General features: G+C 37.9%; 1 protein-coding gene across 3 annotated transcripts in view; it reads right to left on the bottom strand.

Moving 5' to 3' along the window:
• NBAS (NBAS subunit of NRZ tethering complex) overlaps window positions 1-20,124 on the bottom strand; it is a 339,511-nt gene that overhangs the window by 152,098 nt on the left and 167,289 nt on the right. For all 3 annotated transcript variants that reach the window (XR_009566136.1, XM_030844571.3, XM_030844572.3), the window contains 5 exons: window positions 18,815-18,927; window positions 12,670-12,783; window positions 7,828-7,941; window positions 5,550-5,707; window positions 4,481-4,570 (listed from right to left, as the gene is read on the bottom strand). Coding sequence is in view for 2 of the 3 variants with exons in the window: in XM_030844571.3 (XP_030700431.2) it covers window positions 4,481-4,570; window positions 5,550-5,707; window positions 7,828-7,941; window positions 12,670-12,783; window positions 18,815-18,927 (589 nt within the window). In the remaining variant the exon portion in view is untranslated. The remainder of the gene's footprint in view (window positions 1-4,480; window positions 4,571-5,549; window positions 5,708-7,827; window positions 7,942-12,669; window positions 12,784-18,814; window positions 18,928-20,124) is intronic.

Raw genomic sequence — 20,124 nt, 5'->3', positions numbered from 1 at the left:
TTAGCCCATGCCTCAATTCTAAACATTAATTAGTCCACTTGTATAAATCTGTAGCCACTTAAGATGCTCATAACAAGAATTCCCACGGTGAAAATGACTTTGTAATGGGAACCTTGTATATTAAGCATTTCCAACTCTGATTAGATTTATCTGGGGAAAACACTATTGGCTACGTGATGTAACTAATGCTAACTAAACAAAATGTTAATACACTCTAAGTGGTGGAATACTGTTACACCTAAAAAAAACATAATGACCAACATTAATAAGAAACTAGAAATCTTTGATTTGGGAGTTATTCACAAATTATGTACTTTGTTCTATTTAAAAGCAAATATCTTGTTCACCGGGACAACAGCCAATACCTTAGAACTTGTATGCTCCACTTGTACTAATACAAATGCAACAGAACAGCACTTAACATCTTTTCTTTGCTTGGATACTTAAGTAAAAATCATTATTTTCACAACTGAGTAATGAAAGTCTTGGGCATTAAGCAGATTACATATACAGTCAGCTCTCATTTATGAGTTATAATTTAACGTGGTTATTACATCTACTGTTAACGTGTAACACACGGCATCTTACGGCTAAGCACTGCAGTTCAATCTAATAATAGTAGCTATAATATTCTGAAATGTGCTTCATGAATCAAAGCCATCAAGTGTTCACTGAGGGCTTGGATTAGCACTTCATGAGACCTAGATCTATTACAGCTTGTTGGAAGAGGAAAAAGGAAGACCGGAAAGCTTTTAAGGAGCTAAAAAAAAAAAAAAAAAAAAAAAGACCAAAACAGACAATCATTTTGGAAGAATTCCTTTTCCTCGCTAAATGGATCCTGTGGAGGACTGCTGGCGGTCTCCTACATTTACTGAAGAAATCTTAATGGAGCAGTATGTGCCCACTTTTGGTGACACAGCAGGCTCTACTCCAAAGAGGCTACCAAGGGGCCGGGCTGACACTTTCTAATTCATCAGAGAAGCAGAAAATAGGAAACCCAAAAGCCACAAAAGGCTTTTCATGGATTCTATAAAGAAGGACGGGGATTCAGAATAAGCTTATGGAGCTGAACTCAGCAAAAAATGGTGCAATTCTCTACTAAACAGAGAAATGATACTCCCCCTTACAGTGGCCAAAATACAACAGGACCTCAATAGCAACCAGAGTACACACGTATGAGTTAAACTGGAAATACCCTATATTTTTAGGCTAAAATCTACTTTCTAATTTATTTTTACCACACACTAATCTTTTTGCAGTGGGAGTTTCCAAATTAGCTTTACTAAACATTTACGAGGCAGTCACTCTGTGACAAGCAGTCCATGGAGAGAGCACAAAGGTAAATGACATGCTTCCAGTTGCCGCACAGACCAAACCATACCACACACGTGCTGATACGATGATGCGAGATGCTTGGGGGATACGGGAGAGGGAACAATGGGGACTCAAGGAAAGCTTGATTAAGAAAACGACAGCTTAGATGGGATCAGGAGGACAGGAAGATGACAAGAGCACAAGACAAGAAGGGCAGGACAGGCAAAGAGCCCTAGAAAACACCAAAGCTGCGAGAGCGCCTACTCAGAGAACGGGGTAACTTCAGCGTGACTGGAACACAGCACGTGTTTGGAAGGCATGAAAAGAGAGGAGGCTGTGGAGACAGTGGGTGATACGGCTGAACAAGTGGGGAAGGATCAGAGGTTCAAAAGGTACAAAAATGGGGATAAAGATCTCATGAAAAGCAGGTCTTCCATTGGACCTTGAAAAATAGTAAAATTTGCCAACTCCCCAATATAAGAACTGTTTTGAATCCCATGGAGAAAACACCATAGAATTTAACGTGCTTTCATATCCAGTAAGAGAAAACCGAACAGAAACTAATGAATACAAGTCAAAACAGCCAAAGGACAAAATACACCTATACCACTCCAGGCCCCTGGAAAATGCTATGACTTCCCTTCAAAGACAGTGTAACAACAGTAACCAAAAAAAGTATCTGCAGTGTTGACTACAGAACACAATCCTCCTCTGAATATCTCACCTTCTAGAACTGTGATGTCCAATCTGGTACCCAGTAGCCTGTGTGGCTAGTAAAATTAACATAAATAAAATCAAACAAAATTTAAAATTTGATTCCTTAGTTGCACGACCTTTATTCCATGTACTCAATAGCTACATGTGACTAGTGGCTACCACACTGGACGGTGGAGATACAGAATATTTCCCTCACTGTAGAAAATTCTATTGGTCAGTGCTCTCCTGGAGTCATCACTACAGGAGGAATAGGAGAAAAACCCTTAAGGGCCAAAAATCACATTACAAACTTCTTTGAGATCCTGAGATCACTTAGCACTGAACTGGGGATACACATGTGTATTCAATAAATGTTTGTCAAACTGAATTTTAGTATAAAAGAAAGAATTATGGAAATGAACTAATTGTACATATTCCACTGTAGGCAAAGCTAACTATTCCTTAACTCTATTAATAAATTCCACAATTGAAGCTTTGTACCAGAGTTCTAAAAGTAACTACACAGTATACAACTACAGATGAGTTCAGCAAGATGAATACAGCCAATTTATAAAGAAGATGTGGTGTGTACACCTACACACACACACACACAATGGATACTACTCAGTCATAAAAAGGAATGGAATTCTGCCATTTGCAACAACATGGATGGACTTGGAGGGCATTATGCTAAATGAAATAAGTCAGAGAAGGACAAATACTGCATGATATCACTTATATGTGGAATCTAAAAAATACAACAAACTAATAAATATAAAAAAAGGAAACAGACTCACAGGTATAGAGAAAAAACTAGTGGTTATGAGTGAGGAGAGAGCAGAGGGAGGGGAATATAGAGGTAATGGATTAAGAGGTACTATTAGGTATAAAATAAGCTACAAAGATATACTGTATAGCACTGGGAGTATAGCCAATATTTAATAATAACTATAAATAGAGTATAACCTTTAAAAATTGTGAATCACTATTTTTTGCCTTATATTACATAATATTGTACATCAACTATATCTCAAAAAAATTTAAAAATTAAAAATAAAATCAATGTATGGAAATATAAGGCAAACAAACAAACAAAAAACACAAAGACAAAAAAAAGGAGATTAAGTGTAGCTCACTTATCACAACAGATGTCTTCCAAAATAGTTACTAGAAAAATGAATGACATTCTACACTTTGAAAGTGAAGCTTACCATTTAAAGGAATCCTGTGGGAACCAATCTATAAAGAGGATTATCACCTCTAAATTTATCTAGTTAGAATATTAGAAATAGCTACTGTCTTTGACCTAAAAAAGTGCCAATCCTATGTTGCTACAAATAGTCATAAAAAGTTAAATTCCACAGAGCAAAGGCTGACCCACAAGAGGGAGGGCTCAGTGAGTACATGCTTCCTCCTTCCTCTCCCAGGGTGAACTCTCCTGAGACTCATACATGCTTAATGGGTCCAGACAAATTTTATTCATAAGAATTTCAATGAGGAAAGGGAAAAGGGATTAAAATTCAATTAAAATGGACAAGAGAACTGAATAGGAACCTCACTAAAGAGGACCTCTCCTGAGATAAGCCCATCTCATTAGTAATCAGGAAAATGCAAATCAAATCACAAAAAGCTATCGCTGAACACTTAAGAGAACTGGTAAAACTGAGAAAACCACCCGTGCCAAGTGCTGGACTGGAGCAAACGGCAACCCAGACACTGCTGTTGAGAATGCAACGGGAAAACCCCTTTAGAAACTTATTTGGGATTATCGACTGAGGTTGAACGTACACATTTATCTAATAACGCAGACTTCCAGCGCTAGGTAGGTCCATGCCAGAGAGAAAGATCTGCACGTGTGCACTAGAAACACGCACAGAATGATGACGCAGCATTATTTTTAGTAACCAAAACGGAAAACAAACCAATGTCAGTCAACATTAGAAAGGATAAACTGGAATATATGCATATAGCGATAAATTTCTATACAGCAGTAACAATGAGTCAACTACAACACATATAATAGCATGGACGGATCTCACAGACACAATGTTGAGTGTAACTATTTCCATAAAGTACAAAAACAGGTAAAATTAAACTATCATACTGGGAGGGGTGTGATAGGTTTTAAAGTTGTTTTAAAACAAGAACAAAACACACATGGATCTAGTTATTGGGATGAGTCAGGATCTCTGGAAGGAGAGAGATTAGAAGGGCGTGAAGGGGACCTGTGGAAGGCCTGTCGTGAGCTATTTCTTCATGTGTGTGATGGTTTCATGGATGTTTTCTTTATGATACTTTATGATACTTGGACATCTTTGTTTTGTGTATTTTTCTATATGTTATATTTCACACACAAAAAAAGTTTAAAAGAACAGTCTTCACACACACACACACACACACACACAGTAGGGTGACTGTTTCATTCCTCTCACAACCACCTTTCACTCTGCCCCCTCTCACCCTGACTCACCTCTTGTAGCACTTTACTCATCAATGGTGACACACTGATAGTCTCTCCTCCTTCTGGATGGATTTGGAAATTCACTCTTTGATAAAGAATCTGAAAAAAGAACAACTGTTTTTAAATTTGCCTCATTTTACAATGTAGGCTTTAAATTTAAAAAGTACTCTTTTGAGGAAAAAAAAACCAAAAACACTATTTCCTAATGACTACTTTGTGGTAACAGGCTTGCTGTGGGACTTCATGAACACCTTCACAAGGATGCAACCACAGTTTCAGGATGAGAATCAAGTGTGAAAAACCTGATATACAATGTAATAAATGACCATGAGATGAAAATGTGATTTCCAGAATCTCTTCACATATATATATATATATATATTTTTGCGGTACGCGGGCCTCTCACTGCTGTGGCCTCTCCCGTTGCGGAGCACAGGCTCCGGACGCGCAGGCTCAGCGGCCATGGCTCACGGGCCCAGCCGCTCCGCGGCATGTGGGATCCTCCCAGACCGGGGCCCGAACCCGTGTCCTCTGCATCGGCAGGCGGACTCTCAACCACTGCGCCACCAGGGAAGCCCTCTTCACATATTTAACAGTACCGTATTTCCATACCAGAGCACCATCCTCCCTGACACAGATTTAGCCTGTGAATTTTAGGAAATTCAGCTTCTCTCTAGCCAAAGCCCATATCCTGCCATTTCCAAAGGACTTCTAAGGGGATGGTACCATCACTGGTTTTAACTCACATGGTTTCAAGTATATTGTACAGGACCACTTCTTACATGTTTTATTCTTGACAGCACTAACTTTCCCCATTATATTCAATAATTTATTTCCTAATATACTTTCTTTTTTTCTCATACCTGTACCCTTTCTTCTTTACTGTAATAAAGCCAACAACACTAGTTTATATCCTAGTATCTTCGAGTCCCTTTTCATAGAAGTGACAGACTATTTTTTTCCATAAATTAAAATTTTCATATTGCTGAAAAAGAAAGAGCACAAATCCCAAACCCACAGACTCAACAAAATATACTTCATACAGTTCGGGAGCACTTACTTTATTGGGAACACTTACTTCTGTCTTCAGAGAGCTGCTGGCAGCCAAAAGAACTTCAATGCTGCTAGCAGGGCAATGTGTCAAAGCAAAAGCCACGAGCTCTTGACGAGTGGCCAAGTCCTGGTAACCTTCTGATTGTCCTAACTGGCTACAAACATCCCAACTTTTAGAATAACCTGGAAAAAGGGCAAGAAAAAACAAACTGATTTTCACTACAAGAAAAAATCTTTAATCTAACATGAGAAATGGCTTTCTGCTTCGGTCTTACGTTACCAAAGCAAAGTCACTCATTAGTGATGCACATTATTATATAAGCAGAAGCACATAAGGATCTGAAACTAGAAAAGAAAGATTAGGTGAGTTCATTGTCTAGAAAGTTCAGTGCTGCTCCAGACAAATTCTTCTGATAAACTATGTTAAATTTTAGATTCCCTGACAAGGCTACAAATAATCTACTGAGCTCTGATGTTGAGTAAAAGACCGGGTATCTGAATTCAGAAAGACTTGAGGGTATGGTTCAAGTACTTGTGTGAGCTTGAGAAAGTTCCAAGTGTCACACATCCTTCACCACTAAAAAACAATAATAATAATAATTCCTCCTTCATTAGGTTGTTAGAAGAACTGAACAATCTTTATTTAAAAACAACCTGTATTTAAAAGCTGTATTTATACACTGCAAAGCCTAGATAAAGAGAAATTATTATAGAGAGCTACACAGAATCATTCACTTTATAAAGATAGAGATCCAAGGACAGTGCCAAAAATTCAGTCAGCCCCTGAAACCAGCAGAGTTTTATCCTATGCAAGCTTATACTGTGAATTCTTAAAATGCACTTTTATTCTTATTTGAAGGCATTCCAGTTAGAAAGCAGGCCTTTTTTCTAAATATACAGAGTCAAAATTGGTCAAAATTACAGGTACCATCCTTATAGGAATAAAATTATTACAAAGCTCTCCAAGTAAGCAGTAATAAATTAAGACAACAATGATTATCCAGAATACCATAATTATTCTGAACCTAATGTTGCAAAATCACTAGGTTAATATTACAGAACACAGTTCTTTCGGGAAACTAGTTTTCTAACGCTGAGGTTATAAAGCGTTGAGCTTTTTCCCAGAGTTTTCAACATTTTCATAGATGTGTTGCCAGACTCTCTCCTTGACAAAACTTTATTCAGGCTTCTCTGAGCCCTCTTCTCAAGGAGGCCTATACCTTGGCCCAGTCCTTGCTGAACCCGTATAACCCAGTTTTATCAAGAATCCTGCCAAGTTAGTTCAGAGGGAATCTCTCACCCTTGGTATCTGATCACCCCGGCCTGCCATCAGTAAGAATCCTGTTAAGTCGGTTTAGTACCAATCCCCCTACTCTTGATGTCTCTTTGCTGTCATTTTTCACCCATTGTTGACCCCTCAACCTGCTCCTCAGTGGTAAATTCCCAGCTGCCTTTTCTGTATTTGGAGTTGAGCCTGTTCTCTCTCCCCCACTGCAAAATTCGTGAATAAAGTCTTCCTTACCATTTGTAAGAAGTGTCAGCATATTTTTTCCTTTAACAGTATACATACAGAAAGTATACCTATCGTCAGTGCACAGCTCCAGGAGTTACTATGAAGTGAAGCAGTGCATTTATAACCACTCACTAGGAATGCACAGACATGGGTAAACGGATGTGCTTGAGTTTTCACACAGTCAGACACAGCTACAAAAAGCAGACCATTTAGCACAGAGCCTGTAATAAGACAACATCACTTCCTACCCCTCTGGGGAATGTATTCTTTAATAGAGAAATTATTCCACAATATAACCTGCTTATCCTCCAGAGACTTGAGTTATAATTTCAATATGGAAAGTTTTAGGGTTGTGAACTACTTCCCAATTACTCAACATTAATTTGAAAAGCATTATGCTATCTCTTAAAAAAATTAAAGAATAGAAATACTGACAATTTAGTCACAAATTATAGATACTTGAAATTTTTTAAATTTTCTTTTATATGACAAATACATAAAAAGGCATTAAAATATTTTAAAATTGTTATTAAAATTATGAGCCTGTTCTTAATCTGGAATGGAAAGCAACCATATCTCAGATAAAATATAACCCTTGAGCCCATTAAAGTATGTATATTAACATACAAGCACATGGAATACATACTTATCAGCACTCACAAAACATTTCTCAAGGCTTACGAACACAATGTGGTTGGCTTACCGATTAGGCAACTAATTTCAAAACAGACCTCTTCCATTATTCACCACATAAAGAGGACAAGAGCAAAGTGTTTAGTATCTACTTCACCTGTGGCCATCAGCTCCTGACAATGCACACTGGCAGCTTTGTAGTCATGGAAACGAAGTGCTTGCTCTACTAGAAGGATTAGAACCTGTCCACGCCTTTCTTCTGGGTCTTCACCTGTAAACACATGCAAATGACTTACTGATTTGGGCAGTATCAATTGATAGAGGAGCTCCTTAACACTATCTTTCTAATTAACTCCAAAATAAAAAAAACAGAGATTAGACTGATTTTTATAAGATTATAGGAGAAAAGATCATGCACTTAGACCTTCCAATCTATTTATTAATCATGGAATTCTCTCTCAGTCTCCTAAGTGATCAATGATTAATATCAGCCTCAGACCAAAAGTAAATTGGTACAACCACTATGGAGAGCAGTATGGAGGTTCCTTAAAAAACTAAAAACAGAACTATCATGTGACCCAGCAATCCCACTGCTGGGCATATATCCAGAGAAAACCATAATTTGAAAGGATACATGCACCCCGTTGTTCACTGCAGCACTATTTACAATAGCCAGGACATGGAAGCAACCTAAATGTCCATCAACAGAGGAATGGATAAAGAAGATGTGGTACACATATACAATGGAATATTACTCAGCCATAATAAAGAATGAAATAATGCCCTTTGCAGCAACATGGATGGACCTAGAGATTATCACACTTAGTGAAGTCAGACACAGAAAAACAAATATCATATGATATCACTCATATGTGGAATCTAATTTTTAAAAAAAGGAAACAAAAGAACTTATTTACAAAACAGAAACAGACTTACAGATATCGAAAACAAACTTATGGCTACCAAAGGGGAAACATGGTACGGGAGGGATAAATCAGAAGCCTGGGATAAACACAAACACACTACTATATATAACAAACAAGGACCTACTGTATAGCACAAGGAACTCTACTCAATATTCTGTGACAGCCTATATGAGAAAAGAATCTGAAAAAGAATGAACATATGTATATGTATAACTCAATCACTTTGCTGCACATGTGAAACTACCACAACATTGCAAATCAACTATACCCTAATAATACACATATATGTATGTATGTATGTATGCATTCACCCCCAGACCAGCCATTCCAATCTAAGTGGGTAGAGGAAAAGTTTTCCTCCCAATAGGGAATTTAAATATTTTTCCTATTTATTTAAAAATTTTACCCTTTGAATGTTCTAATAATAATTCATAAATGACAAATAAAAGGGGAAAAAACTTAAGGACAAAGTAAAATGGACTTAAATTTTATAGTTTCATTGTGATAAAGTTAATTTGTATATCAGGCAATCTGAGCAGGTGGTTAGAAGGAAAAACATAAGCAAAAATAGGCTTGAAAAGAATGATGTCTAGAAAAATCCTACAGACAAAACAAAATTCTCGGGGAGAACAGCCAGGAGTATAGCCAGACTAGAAATCTATTAAAGAAAATGATCCAGATGTTTAGTCTGAAGAAAATACTAACGGTGGTCTGACAAAGCCTTGAGTATATGAAATATAATTTAAATTTTGTCCACAAATTCTTTGATACTCTTCTAAAGATGGAGCTTAATGCTTCCCCCCTTGAGCGGGGGCTGACTAGTGATTTACTTCTAACAAACAGAACATGCTGTAAACAACAGTGTGACTTCCAAGATTGGTCATAAAAAGCATTACGGAATCCGCCCCGCTCTCTCGTAGATCAACTGCTCTAGGAGAAACCCAGGAATTGCCATGTTAAAAGGACACTCAGGAAGCCCTGTGGAGAGCTCCACGGGGCAAGGAGCTGAGGTCTTGCACCACCAGCCAGGGAGCAATGGAGGCCTTTTCCAACAGCCAGCTCAGGAGCAGATGGCCCAGGCCCTGTCAACTTAACTATTTCCCTTGAACTTGGGAGGGCCTGTGTGACTGCTTCTGTGAATGAGACACAATGGAAATGAAGCTACCCAAATTCCAAAGCTAAATTATAGAAAAATGACATGAAGTTTTGCTGGTTTCTGTTGGGATGCTGACTCTGGGATCCCTCAGCCACGTAAGAAATCTGGGTAGTCTGAGAACACCATAAGGAAAGACTACAAGGAGAAACCACACAGAGAAGAGAAAGCCCTAGCTACTCCATTCCCCAGCTTTTTAAAAAATCTTCTCAGCCCAGATGCCAGACATGTGAATAAAGCAGGCTTTGAGATGAGCCCATCCCTAGCTGCTGTATCTGACTGCAATTTCATAAAAGACCCTGAACTGCCTAGTCAACCACCAGAACTGGGAGAGATAAAAAGACGTGACTGTTGTTATTTTAAGCTACTAAGTTTGGGGGTGGTTTGTAAAGCAGCAATAAATAACCATAACATTCTATAAGCTTCAGATACATGTCACCTGCCTGTGATCCCTTTCTTAATACCACTCCACCCCCAGCAAAATATTAGAATTGCCTTTCTTCAAGTTCTATAGCATTTGTTTACAGAAGCCATGTGCTACCATCACACCCCACGATGCAGCATAATTCACTGCTTCCGCAGACCTCTAAGATTCTAAATCCCCAGAGGGCAGCAGGTGTGTAACAGAACCCTGTATCCAAAGTACTGACAAAATGATATTACTTTAGCTCTCTGAGGCCTCTATTTCCCCATCTGTAAAATGTGGCTAATAAGAGGCTGTTGTGCACAGCAAAAGAGGTAGTACGTTAAAAGGGCACAGAAGGGAACTGGCACACAGCAGTCACAGGTACGTATTAGCTATTATGTGCACTCAGGGGGCTCACAATAAAAACACTATGTTGAATGAAATGTAGATACGAGTCTTATTTTTTAATGATACTGCACGGAAGTTATAATACAGATTCCACATAAAAGTTTGTGAAATAGAAGTGGCCAAGTTGAGATGGTTCCAAATACGAGAACTAAAACAGCTGCAATGAAGAAAAGAGGTCTGAACACCATGTGGTCCACATAAGTGTGCTCTGCAGGACTGAAGAAGAATGTTCATACCATTATAAATGCAGGCTGGCCAAGATCACTGATCTTCCCGTTTCTATGTCAACGTCACAAAGACAAAAATGGAAATTAATCCTAGTAGGCAGGTACATGGAAAATGCAGACGGCATCCCTGACTCCTTCATTAGTTTCTATGAACTGGATCCTTATGAAATTCTTCCCTGATGATCAGAGTGCTTCAAAGTTTACAAAGTGCTTTTATATGCATTAACTCATGTGGGTCTCTTATACTCTGGCAGGTGAAGCAAGGGGGGTGTCATTCCTATTTTCCAGATGCAGAAACTGAAGCTTGAGTCATTTAGCAAATGAACGGGACGGTCAGGAGTGGACCAGTCTCCTGACTCCACACCCGATTTCTCCACAGCCATGTGCGATGCCTCATGAAGGATGCCTGGTCCCAGTCGCGGTGTCGGCACCTTTCCAAGGCTGCTGCAAGTCCAAAGGTGAAGATGCTAGTGTTATGCTTTTGGATAGGCTAGAAAAGGACAACTGACACAATAAAATATACTAAAACTATAGGCCTTAAGAAGAAGAGCTCTATACATAAAAATTTTTAAACATTAATAAGTGTGTCCACTAAATATACTAAATATATATTTTTTAAAGCTCAAAATAAACAAAAATCCCCTTTACTTTTTTTTAAGCTAAAAATGGAATTTATCTCAATTTAAGTAAAACAGTTCTGGGGTTAGAAGTCTCTTTAGGCAGGATTAGATCCAGAGGCATGTAGTATATCATTGGGGTATTTTCTTTCTCTCTTTCAATTGGATTTATTTTCAGAAAACTGATCAGATAAATGACTGCCAACATCCCCAAGGTTGTATCCTTATGACTTTCATTTGGAAAGGAAGAAAGAGCCTCTGTCTTCCTGTGTTTATATATCAAGCATCAGGAAAGATTTTGATTCGTTCTGTTTGAGTCACACGGTCATCCCTGAACTGGCTGGTGGACAGAATACTGTGGCCGACAACTGTGGCAAAGCATCTTGATTGGCAAGTCTCCCGGGATCACATGGGCTGGGAGATGGATGGTGTCCCAAAGGAAGACCACTTAGCAAACAGACAGACGTGTAGCACAGATAACTAGTGTTTCAAGTCAGCAGGGGGTTCGTGTTTATTCTTTTAGTTGAAACGGGAAGGTAACTGTCACAAAACTGTGCTGGATCCATTTGAAAAATGTAAGCTGCACATTTAAAATCTGTTTAAGAAGACGAGGACCCACTTGACGATGTCCATCAGGTCGGATACACGTTGGATAAGCCAAAAATACAAAAGAGAAGTATTAAAAGATTGGTAAGCAGAATAGTACAAAACGTGAAGTGTAGAGTCAGAAAGACTTTCCTTGAAAGCCATGGCCTGCTATTTAACCCTGTTGAGCTAGATACTTAGCTTCTCTGATCTTCAATTTCCCTCGTAAAATAGGAAGAATACATCATCAACACCACTTAATAGAAAATGAAATAACACATGTGAAAACCTGACCAAATAGTAAAGGCACAAATTTTTCTAAGAAATTACTCAGGACCAAAAAGATCACACCAAATTTCAACACTGAAGGTGAACTGGTAGGGCCGGCTGGTCCTATGTTCAGTTTTCTGGTTATAAATGGTGACCCTGACTTGTGTTTCTGACCTCGAAACCACTTAGTGGCACCCCAAATAAGCCTGCCCTCGTTTAAGTAACAGAAGGTCCAAGCAGCTCAGTATAGGTGCACCGTTTTATAACATGTCAACCTTTCTCGAAAAGACAAATCCTTGCCCAAAAGCAGCTCCTCTGACACCTATAAGCACATATTCCAACGTTCGTCTAGGTGATGTCGAGAATAACACAGATCCGTACTCTGCAGTTCAGCATCCAAAACGTACCTGCTACCCTCAGCAGCTCAGCCAGGCCCAGCAGCTTGGTGGATTGCTTGTAGCACATCGGGGACTGGCAAATACACTCCTTGATGAGGCCGATCCGATCAGAGCACAGTCGCACTACAGAGAAAGACACAGTTTAGACTTGTGACCAGGGACATAACACTTTGTTATGTCAACCAAGCAAAATGAAAACTGTGTTAACCCCCAGATCAATAAGAATTAAGTAAAAGACACAATTTTTTAAAAACAGTAAAGTTACTGTTGCTTCTGAATAAATAATGTAGAACATGGATCTTTTCATTATCACCAAACTTCTGAAACACAGCAAATGAACTGGCATTCTGAAGCTAAGAAAAAGTGTCACCTTTTCAAGTGCCAGGTCAGGACTCAGGGAAAATTTTAAAGAAGGCGGTATCTGTCTTTGAAAACTTCGCATACTTCCTGGTACACCAGTGGCGCCACCTTACCTCAACCCCCTAAAATCCATTCCATGTTCCAAATATCCACCTTCTACCTCCACCACGTCATACCAGTTTGGAGGGCAGGAGTCCTCAAAGCGCTCACTGACCCAATTTATTAACCTTTCTCTAAAAACAGTCCCCATCCTCTCACTTAAGCTAGATGTCAGGAAAATAAGATGTCTGATCACACTAATTCGCACTATGTGGTAATTAGGCACACTTAAAGGGGGGAAAAAAAACTTGAATTAAAGAGTATTATGTATATGCTAGAAAGAAATGGTATCTATTCAGGATAGAGGTGTTAACTTTTAAGAAACATGGCACTGCCTGGGAAGCTAGGACCCAGTAAATACAACAATAACGATTACCATGATAGTAGCTGACATGAAATGAATATGACCTGTGTCCTAGGCACTGTTGTAGGTGCTTTATGTGTGTTAATCCTACAAGGCAGAACCTAACAGGGCAGGTACTATTATCCACAGGGGAAGAAACTGAGGTGCAGAAAGATGAAGTACTTTGGCTAAGGTCACTGAAAGTGATGGGACCTGAATTCAGTCCAGCTCCTTAAATATTCTTCACACCTTCATTCCTTTATCCATTCCTAAATCCGTGGCTATATAACATACATCCTATTTTCCCCCAAAACTTCTTCCAGGCAGGTGGGAGGGGGCCCAGGGATTGTGGATATAAAGGAGAAAGGTAGTAGTTTTTCTTTGGGATAGGCTTTTTTTTTGGGGGGGGGGAGTAAGTTTTTATTATGACTAAATTTCATACTCACAGAAAGGTTGCAAGAGTGGTACAAAGAACTCCTCTACAGTTTTTGCCAAGATCAACCAATGGTTAATCATCTGCTCCATTCACACTTGCAATCACGCACGCCCTTCCACCCCTCCCCCAAGCACATGCATATATACACATAAACATATGTATCTGCACACATCTATTTTTCCTGAACCATATGCAAATATCATGTCTTTTTATCCATAAATACTTTAGTGTGTATTGGGCTATTTCAAGATAGCTATTCATGCAACTGCTAGTACAGTAATCCTGTGGTGGCCTTTACTCTAAAATATAAGGCAGATGTAGACTTCAGTTACTTCACAATCAGGACGGCTAATATCTAATCTGAGTACAGCTTCCGCAGACTGTATTGTTTTCATGTCACTAATACCCACCTCATTAACTTTCAGGCTGGCCATGTGACTTCTATAGGCAATGAAATGTGAGTGGAAGTGACATACGCCACTTCTAAGCAAATGCTTAAGAGTCATCATCATGGGATTCCTGATCTTTTCCCTCTGCTGCTACAATGCCAGGTTTAAACTTACCATATCGCACTGAGATTTTTGAGGTTTTTTTTTTTTTTTTTACTATAGGACAGTCTAACAAAAACTAACTGATACAATATACTTCAAACTTTTTCATAACTTTTCTCAATCAAAAAACTGGGTTTTTTACCTCAACATCTGCTGTTTTATGTGTTTTTCTCCTAGTATATATATATTTTAAGAAAATGTGTACCATTACTTCAACATTTCAGATTCAGTAACTATGAGAAAGGTAATTTTTATATATTTCTAACCTGATTTTCAAAACAACACTTATAGATATTATCATCATTCTATGTACCTAAAAGCCCGGGTTTTCACAGATGCTTCAATGGTCTTGTTTGATGAATTCTTATATTCTTCTTAGAGAAACTCTAGGTTTATAACTCTAATAAGTTGATTTCCTTACTGTTACCACTCTTTCCAGCTCAATAAAATTAAGGTGGAAAACTGAAACTACACATGGCAATGGATCATCATTTTCTCTGTACTTCCTTTAACTGGAACGCTCAAGTGTGGTTTTCTGCTTGTTGCCCTAAGCATGGTATATTACTAAGATTTCAAGCACATTAAATACATTTGGAGAGTAGGATTCTAACAGAATGTAACTGCCATGTTAAAATGCCTTTTTATTTTATTTATCTATCTTTTAAGCCTCTGGACCATCACTATACCAGTTCTCTTTTACTGTTTACCATAGGACATGCTAAATTATATTTCAAAATGTGATTTCTTATTTAGATTAATTCAAGCCATAGATGTTATTATCTTTCCATGAAGGGAAGAGGTCTTTTGACTCCTAAAATTCCTTTTCAAACTGAAATTAATGAACAAGAATAAGCATATATGTATCTTTTAATAATTGAGGATTCCTCAATTTCCTCTGGATCTCACAAATATTTTTAAAAACTACTACAAGACACACACACACACACACACACACACACACACACACACACACACACTCCCATCTCAGACATAAGAAGCATTTATTGACCAGTTACCCACACGACAAACAGTCTCATAACAACCTTAGGAGGAAGGGACAGCACATGCCCAGCAAAACACAGACGTAAAATTTCAATTTCGGTCGCTCATGAAGGGCATCAAAGATGCAGAACATATATAGCTCCTCATGATGTTGCAGAAGGACAAATCGGACCATATAGGTGAGGAAGGAGATAATGTGTAGAAGTCAGTCACTTAGCTGATGCTTGAGAGCAAAGGTCAGAGTTTCCTTCTCAAAGAATCTTTTACTTTCACACCTCCTCATCAGTAGAGTATTGTTTACTGTTACATATGCAAGTTCTTGAGCCAGACAGACTACCTAGCTCCACCTCTAACTAGCTGTGTGACCACAAGTAAGCTACTTAACCTCTCTGTGCCTTGATCTAGAAAAATGAAAACAATAACAGTCACTACCTCACAGGGTATTTACAAGAATTAATAATTACACGCAAAGTATGCTTAGAACTTAAAAATCACTCAATTATTATTATTACTACTAACATATTCACAGAAATGCTTAAGTATTGGATTCTCTAGTATAAGGATTCTCAGTGTTCAAGATATAACTTTCAGGACTGTCCAGGGAATATTTTACTATTATCTCCAACTGAGGAAGGTAAAGTTCAAAGCCATTAAGTCGCCACAGATCACACACCTCAAGGCGGCTGAATCAGAATTTAAACCCAACAAGACAGAATCAGGCCTGCATGTCACGTCTCTCAGTATATTAGTCCCTCAAGGTCAAGAGGTACCCCTTCATTATTTTGGTTACTGGAATAAAAGTGCCTAAATTAATCTTTATTGAATGTAAGGAAAGGAGAGTGGAGGAGAAGGAAGGGACAGTGAGGGAGGGAGGGAGGGAGAAGGAGAAAGTAGGTAAGACCACTCTAATTCTGCCATCATTAAGAGGACCTCCAAGGAAGATAATAAAAATGGCAGCTGATACTTAGAGAGCTCTTACTATATCCCAGGCACTACAAACATACAGACTTAATCTTTACAAGCAATTCTATAAGGTACTCATTACTACGCTCATTTTGTAAATGAGAAAAGTTAAACACAAAGAAAGGTTAAGACACGTGTCCAGTTACTCAGCAATAAGTGGCAACGTGGGCTCCCAGCTGGGCTTAACACAATGTTGTAAGTCTGGAAAACCGACTTACTCTATTGTAGAAGGAACACAGGGATAACTAAAATATCCTAAATTGGTTCACTTGAATAGTAAGAATAATTTACACAACATAAACACCCAAGATATGGGGAAAAGCACACACATGTACACACACAAACACATCATAGGTGATTCTTACACGAGGCATTATTTTTTATATGATATTTGTAATCCTGTTTTTTATTAACTCATGCATTATAACTTATCTAGTACCACTAGCCCTCACCTGCTGAGAGGTGCAGCAACTCCTGGAGTGTAGGCAAAGAAGGCTTCAAAACAAAGCAAAGTGACAAAATGAACTACTGTACACTGACTACAATAAAAAATACCTGGACCATAAATCTTTAAATATCAAGTAACTTTGTTTGTCCAATATTACTGATGAATACTAAAACCTAAATTATATTTGTGACATAAATACAACAAACAGTACACAAAAAGAATATTCCATCTCCACATCCAGAAGCCATTCTAATAGGAAATTCCAAATTAATATATCCAACTGAAAAGCTGTCAAAACATGAAAGCAAAGTCTTCCTTAAGACTCTCCTCAGTCAGGAAATTTCTCAGAACCTACAGTTTGGTTGCAGATATTGAAACCCATCAGCTGATGTGCAAATATTGCTAATTGAGCACTGAAGAAAAATCAGAGCGCAACGTAATTTTCAAACTTTAATAGCATTTGGGAAACCATCTTTTGTATTCTATCAATCTGCTTGAATGAAATAACTAGCTAAAATATACACACACACAGAGTCAAAGCTATAATGACTTGACCTAGCAAGAGATATAAGGAAGACAAAAGTTTCACAGTGCTCTGGACTCTCTCATGACTGAAATCCTCAATTAAAAATATAAGTGTTTCGGGGGAGGTGGTTAATAATTTAAGATATTTGAGAATAAACTGAAAATGCTTTTTGGTAACTCTGATTAATCCTCACAATTTTAAGAAGCTCTGAGCTCAAAAATTACATGAATGGTGCGAGTGAATAGAATTTTCTAGTGACTTAACAGTCACCTTGAACACAGCTGCTTCAGATGTTGCCGGCTATGTATACATCACATACAAACTACTGTCAAACAAAGATATTCAAGGTAATAGTAATATTACCTTTTAAAAGTCTAATAAATTTGTCTGACAAGCAGACCTTTAATTTTTAGTAAAACTGCAGTGGAAATCCACATGAAAACATGAGAATGTCTCTCCTGCCTCATATTCCCTAAGATCCACCTGACTCAAAGCACCTCAGAAGACAAAGACACCAAGGAACCTTTAACAGGCTATCACTGAACGAAGATACTAGAAGTTTAAAAAAGAAAAAGAGAGACACACACATAATTCTGATGAAAATTTATCAAAAACCAGAGAGATAGAAGGAACTTAGTTATGCCTCCCCCACTCCCAATTCCAAACGTTTCCAGAGTTAAGAACAAAGGTAAGAGCACTTTGCTGTACACCTGAAACTAACACAACACTGTAAATCAACTATACTTCAATAAAAAATAAATAGTAAACGTAATTTTTTTTTAAGAATAAAGATGAGAGATTACATGGAAACTAGCCCAGCATACCACTAATCACCAAGCATACCCGCTTCATTTAGGGCAATGAGGTCCGGGATTGAAAATCTACCTCCTTCTTATCAGGTAAGGTTCAGGACACTGGGAGACACCCACTGTCCTGATAGGACAGCAGGATTGTTTGAGTTGGTACTAACCTGACTTCTACCTTTAGGTAAAAGAACTCGAGCAATGTTAACAAATTGCTAGTAATTTAATTCTAAACAACAACTTCCTGTCATTCCCGCTGCTTAAAAAAAAAAAAAAAAAAAAAATCTGTTTAATTAAAGAATATTCTACAGTAAGCATAAAAACAAATAAACTATTATCATTTATAGCTAATTCTAAATCTATGCAACTGAAACAAATAAATAAATTGCAATCCAAAACTGATGTAAACCTGAAACTCTCAGCCATATTCCCCAATTTCTATTTGTGTTTTTATCCAATAGCCTCACGGCTGTACTGTTATTGAAAAATGGGACAGAGGGCAGAATCTATTGCTAATGGACTAAATGACCAAAAGTACTCTTTAGTTAAAAACCTAAAAAGGAACACGAGTGAACTAATGCAAAATGAGTTAATAATAGTGCAACACTAAATAGAAAACTCACCTTGCAAAGGCAGAATCTTTACCCCAAATTCTTCGAGGCACCCCAGGGCTTGGATAAGATCTAGCTCCTCTTGAATGGCAGCGGGTCTATCTGTTATCAGCTGTAAGCAGCACCTAGGAGAAATTCATTTTTAAAAAGGAAAAGTAACATATGTTCAGCTAAGTTGCCTTTCTATGATCAACAACATAGAGATCCAACACATTTATCAAAAACCAACTTCCTTCCAGGTATTCTGCTAGAGGCTTTCTGATATCTTATTTAATCCTCACAGCAAGGCTGTGAGACAGGCAAATATCACCCTCTGCTTTTTAAGGAAGCCAAAACTGAAGCTCAGAGGTGAAGCAATTTGCGCAGGGTTATGCTGATGGTACGTAAGGTATCACGGTACAAAGCAAGATACGTTAGCTCTGGGTTCAGTGTTCTGTTCACTGTTGACTCAAAAGATAATGATCATGTAAAAAAAATTTAAAAAAACAGAAGGAATACAGTTGATTTCCAGTTATTCTTTTAAGGAAAACAGAAATGCCTTGATTCGATCACAATTTTGTCTCTCAAAGGAAAAGGAATAACCTAAGAAACTGCACAAGAGACATTTTTCTGATCAGAAACAATCAGTTGGTGATGCAGTACTGAGATAAACATAGATGAAAGTGATTTGATAATCTACGAATTTGTGATACTTATGGAGTATTTTAAGCAAATTTTTTTTTAAATTCAGAGAAAGTATACTTAATAAATATTGTAGTTAACGATAAACCTATTTTCTGAAAGGTGCATGGAGAGGAACAGTGGGGCATGAGACTAGAAAGACAGGTAGAGATCAGGCCATGAAGAGCTAACAATGCTAAAATCATGGACCATCACATGAAAATATCTAGGCCCCAGGATCTAACTACATGACCAAGCGACAGATATAGGCCTAGCTTGCTCTTGCAAACTTTGGGGATTTAAATCAGATGAGCACTAACACATACTTACTACTGGTTCAAGGATAAACAGTATACAACCTATTTGTGGCATCTACCAAAATTCTAACCGCACTTTGAACCCAGGAATCCCAGTTCTAGGAATTTATACTACAGATAGGCTCTCACATGCCCAGACATAATTATGGATGTTCACTACCACAGTCTTTTTAAAATAAAATACACTAAATCAGGAACTAATTAAATAAATTGTATAAAAGTCAAATAGTCTACAACCATCAAAAAGGAATGAAACAAACCTATATGTATCCACATGGAAAAACCCACAATATAGATCGTAAGTGAATAAAACAAGACACAGAAAGATAGGTACAAGTAGTATAC

The sequence above is a fragment of the Globicephala melas genome, chromosome 12 (assembly GCF_963455315.2).
Source record: "Globicephala melas chromosome 12, mGloMel1.2, whole genome shotgun sequence".
Taxonomy (NCBI): Eukaryota; Metazoa; Chordata; class Mammalia; order Artiodactyla; family Delphinidae; genus Globicephala; species Globicephala melas.
Note: the sequence above shows the minus strand (reverse complement) of the source record. Positions and strands in the feature narration are given on the sequence as shown.